General features: G+C 37.5%; 1 protein-coding gene across 2 annotated transcripts in view; it reads left to right on the top strand.

The window, feature by feature from the left end:
- LOC107757777 (dnaJ homolog subfamily A member 2) overlaps positions 1-3,001 on the top strand; it is a 30,737-nt gene that overhangs the window by 18,310 nt on the left and 9,426 nt on the right. For both annotated transcript variants that reach the window (XR_001641965.1, XM_016575353.1), the window contains exons 7-8: positions 1,909-2,053; positions 2,140-2,267. Coding sequence is in view for 1 of the 2 variants with exons in the window: in XM_016575353.1 (XP_016430839.1) it covers positions 1,909-2,053; positions 2,140-2,267 (273 nt within the window). In the remaining variant the exon portion in view is untranslated. The remainder of the gene's footprint in view (positions 1-1,908; positions 2,054-2,139; positions 2,268-3,001) is intronic.

Genomic DNA, 3,001 nt, shown 5'->3' with positions numbered 1-3,001 from the left:
GTTTCCTAAGCTAGATTAAAGCCTCAAACTGGCCTAATACTGGTTAGTATTATTTTGTCTATTTTGTCCAAGGTAAAAAGCGAAACATTAACATTCATTTTGATATTTAATTTACATTTATTATTATTATTATTATTATTGTAACTTTGTCACATTTTAAGGAAAGTACATTAACAATAACAATAGAGAAAAATGTTTGTACCTCCATGTACAAGTAAAGTAACAGCCTCTTTGTTTATATGCTCTGTTTTTTTTTTTATAAAAAATTAAAGGTACGACAATAAATTTTTTTTCCATTGAGAAACCCCAAGACTTTTTTTTTTTTTTTCTGAAAAATTTGGCCGAATACCTCAAGCGTGAGACGGAAATGTTACGCCCCTCACCATACTGTTGATGCCGTGTCCCGGCCGGAGCGACGAGACAAAAATAAAACCCATTATAAACTAGGCATTTGTTGCATCCAGTGGGGACATAATTACTGATTTGACTTATACAGATAATGACTTGTACTGTCTTTTTACGCGTTGCGTTGCATTGCATCGCGCCGCGTAAACGTAAAACCCTGTCTGCATTTGTGATCAGAGAAATGACAAACAAGTGCTACTCTACACTGCCCAAAACTCGCGTTTGAATCATCAGTGGCAAATCCTTTAAATGAAAACTTACTTACGGGAGTCAGAACTGCCGGCATTTTAGTCTAAGTTTACTCTCCCAGGATCAGTAAACAGTCCTCCATAAAATGTGCTGCAAGCTGGCCAATCAGAGTACACCTCGTTTTTCAGAACGACGAGCTTTGTAAAAAATCGACGCATTTCAGAAAGGCGGGGCATAGAGGAGCAACAATAATGTACAGTATGCGGAAAATATTTTTTGAACCTTAAACTACATAAACACATTGCATTACACCAAATACACAAAATAATGTTCTTTTTAGCCACATCATATGACCCCTTTAAGTGATTTGCCTCCAGCAAAAAAAAAAAATTGATTAATATTTGGTCATTCTAAAATTCATAGTATAAATGTTCAAAATACCTAGCTTTGGGGTAAGAGGTATCTTTTTAATAATTTAACTTAGTATTTTAAAAGATTAACTTTGAGTTAGTGGATGGCAGTTCAAAAACACATTATTTTCCACATACCGTACATTATTGTTGCTCCTCTCTGCTCCGCCTTTCTGAAACATGCCGATTTTTACAAAACTCATTGTTCTGAAAAGCGCCATCTATCCAGTGCGCTGTGATTAGCCGAATACCTGAAGCGTGTGACTGAAATGTTACTCCCTTTACCATATTTGGAATATTAGCTTCCATTGCGGCGGCGGCAGCAACAATACTACAGCGAGAATAAATGGTACACCTTTGTGTATACATTTGGGCGGTGTTATGCAAATCTTCCCACACAGTGATACAGATTTGTTTGAATGAGGCATTTTAGGAAGGTGTGGATGAGTCTTAACTTTTAGAAAAAAAAATACCTCTTTGGGTTTGAGACTTAAATCTTTGCGACTTTACGGATCTTATATATGTACGAACAGCTTGTAACACTCCAAAGACAAAGGAAAACATGAAATTGCGTCATATGACCCCTTTAATTACCAGCAAGTAACAAAGAACTCGTTCTGTAGCGCTGTGGTTCAGCCATACAGATGATCAGGCTTTAGAGCTTCTGGCCTCTTGACTGCTGAGCTGCTGCAGGAACGTAAAGCAGATTGTAGTGACAGTGTGTCATGAACATGCTGCTTTACAGGTTCTAATCCCTCCCTTTCAGGCCTCTAAGTAAAGCTAGAGTCATGTCTGATTTGGACTGATATGGGATATCACTGAAGCATCAGTTTTGTTTTGTTTTTTTTTGTATGTTTTTAATCTAATATGGTCAATAAAGCTAAAGCTTTTAAACTTTCAACAGACATACAGAAGAGAAGGCAACGACTTGTCCATGACCCATAAGATCGGCCTTGTTGAAGCACTTTGTGGTTTCCATTTCACATTGAAACACTTAGATGGTAGACAGATTGTGGTGAAATACCCAGCTGGCAAAGTCATTGAGCCAGGTGAGTCCACTTGACATGAGTTTTGTAGTGTCTGAGTTTGAAGTGATTTGTTACATGCTCTAAAAAATGGTGTTGTCCCTTTACAGGTTCAGTCAGAGTTGTCAGAGGGGAAGGCATGCCACAGTACCGTAACCCCTTCGAGAAGGGTGACCTGTTCATCAAGTTTGATGTGCAGTTCCCAGAAAACAATTGGTTAAGCCCAGAGAAGCTGTCGGTAAGATAAACAGTACATTTGAAGTTATTGAAGAATATTATAAGAATGTTATACATGCACTACTGTTCAAAATGTTGGGATTATTATTATTATTAGGGCTGGTGATTTAATGTGTTAATTAGATTAATTAATTACTGAAAAAAATAACGTGTTAAAATTAACGCGTTTAAAGGGTTAGTTCACCCAAAAATGAAAATTCTGTCATTAATTACTCACCCTAGTGTTGTTCCAAACCCGTGAGACCTCAGTTCATCTTCGGAACACAATTTAAGATATTTTTGATGAAATCTGAGAAAACAAAAATAACGACTTTATTCCACATTTTCGTCTCTACTGTGTCACTTGTGGATGCGCGTTCACGACAGTATCATGACGCGAGCGTGTGGCAGCGCTGACCCAGATCCGACGTAATGATGTCATCGAATAAAGTCGTTATTTTTGTTTTCTTGGTGCAAAAAAGTATTCTCGTAGCTTCGTAACTTTACAGTTGAACCACTGATGTCACACGGACTACTTGATCGATCATCAAGTCGATCATCTTGGTACTTTTCTGGACCTTGAACATGGTAGTTAACTTGCTGTCTATGGGAGGGTCAGAGAGCCCTCAGATTTCATCAAAAATATCTTAAATTGTGTTCCGAAGATGAACGAAGGTCTTACGGGTTTGGAACAACATGAGGGTAAGTAATTAATGACAGAATTTTCATTTTTGGGTGAACTAACCCTTTAAACTG

Source organism: Sinocyclocheilus rhinocerous, unplaced genomic scaffold (genome assembly GCF_001515625.1).
Source record: "Sinocyclocheilus rhinocerous isolate Xijiao unplaced genomic scaffold, SAMN03320098_v1.1 scaffold294, whole genome shotgun sequence".
In the NCBI taxonomy this organism is placed as follows: Eukaryota; Metazoa; Chordata; class Actinopteri; order Cypriniformes; family Cyprinidae; genus Sinocyclocheilus; species Sinocyclocheilus rhinocerous.
The sequence above is the reverse complement of the archived record's forward strand: the minus strand, read 5'-3'. Positions and strand labels throughout refer to the sequence as shown.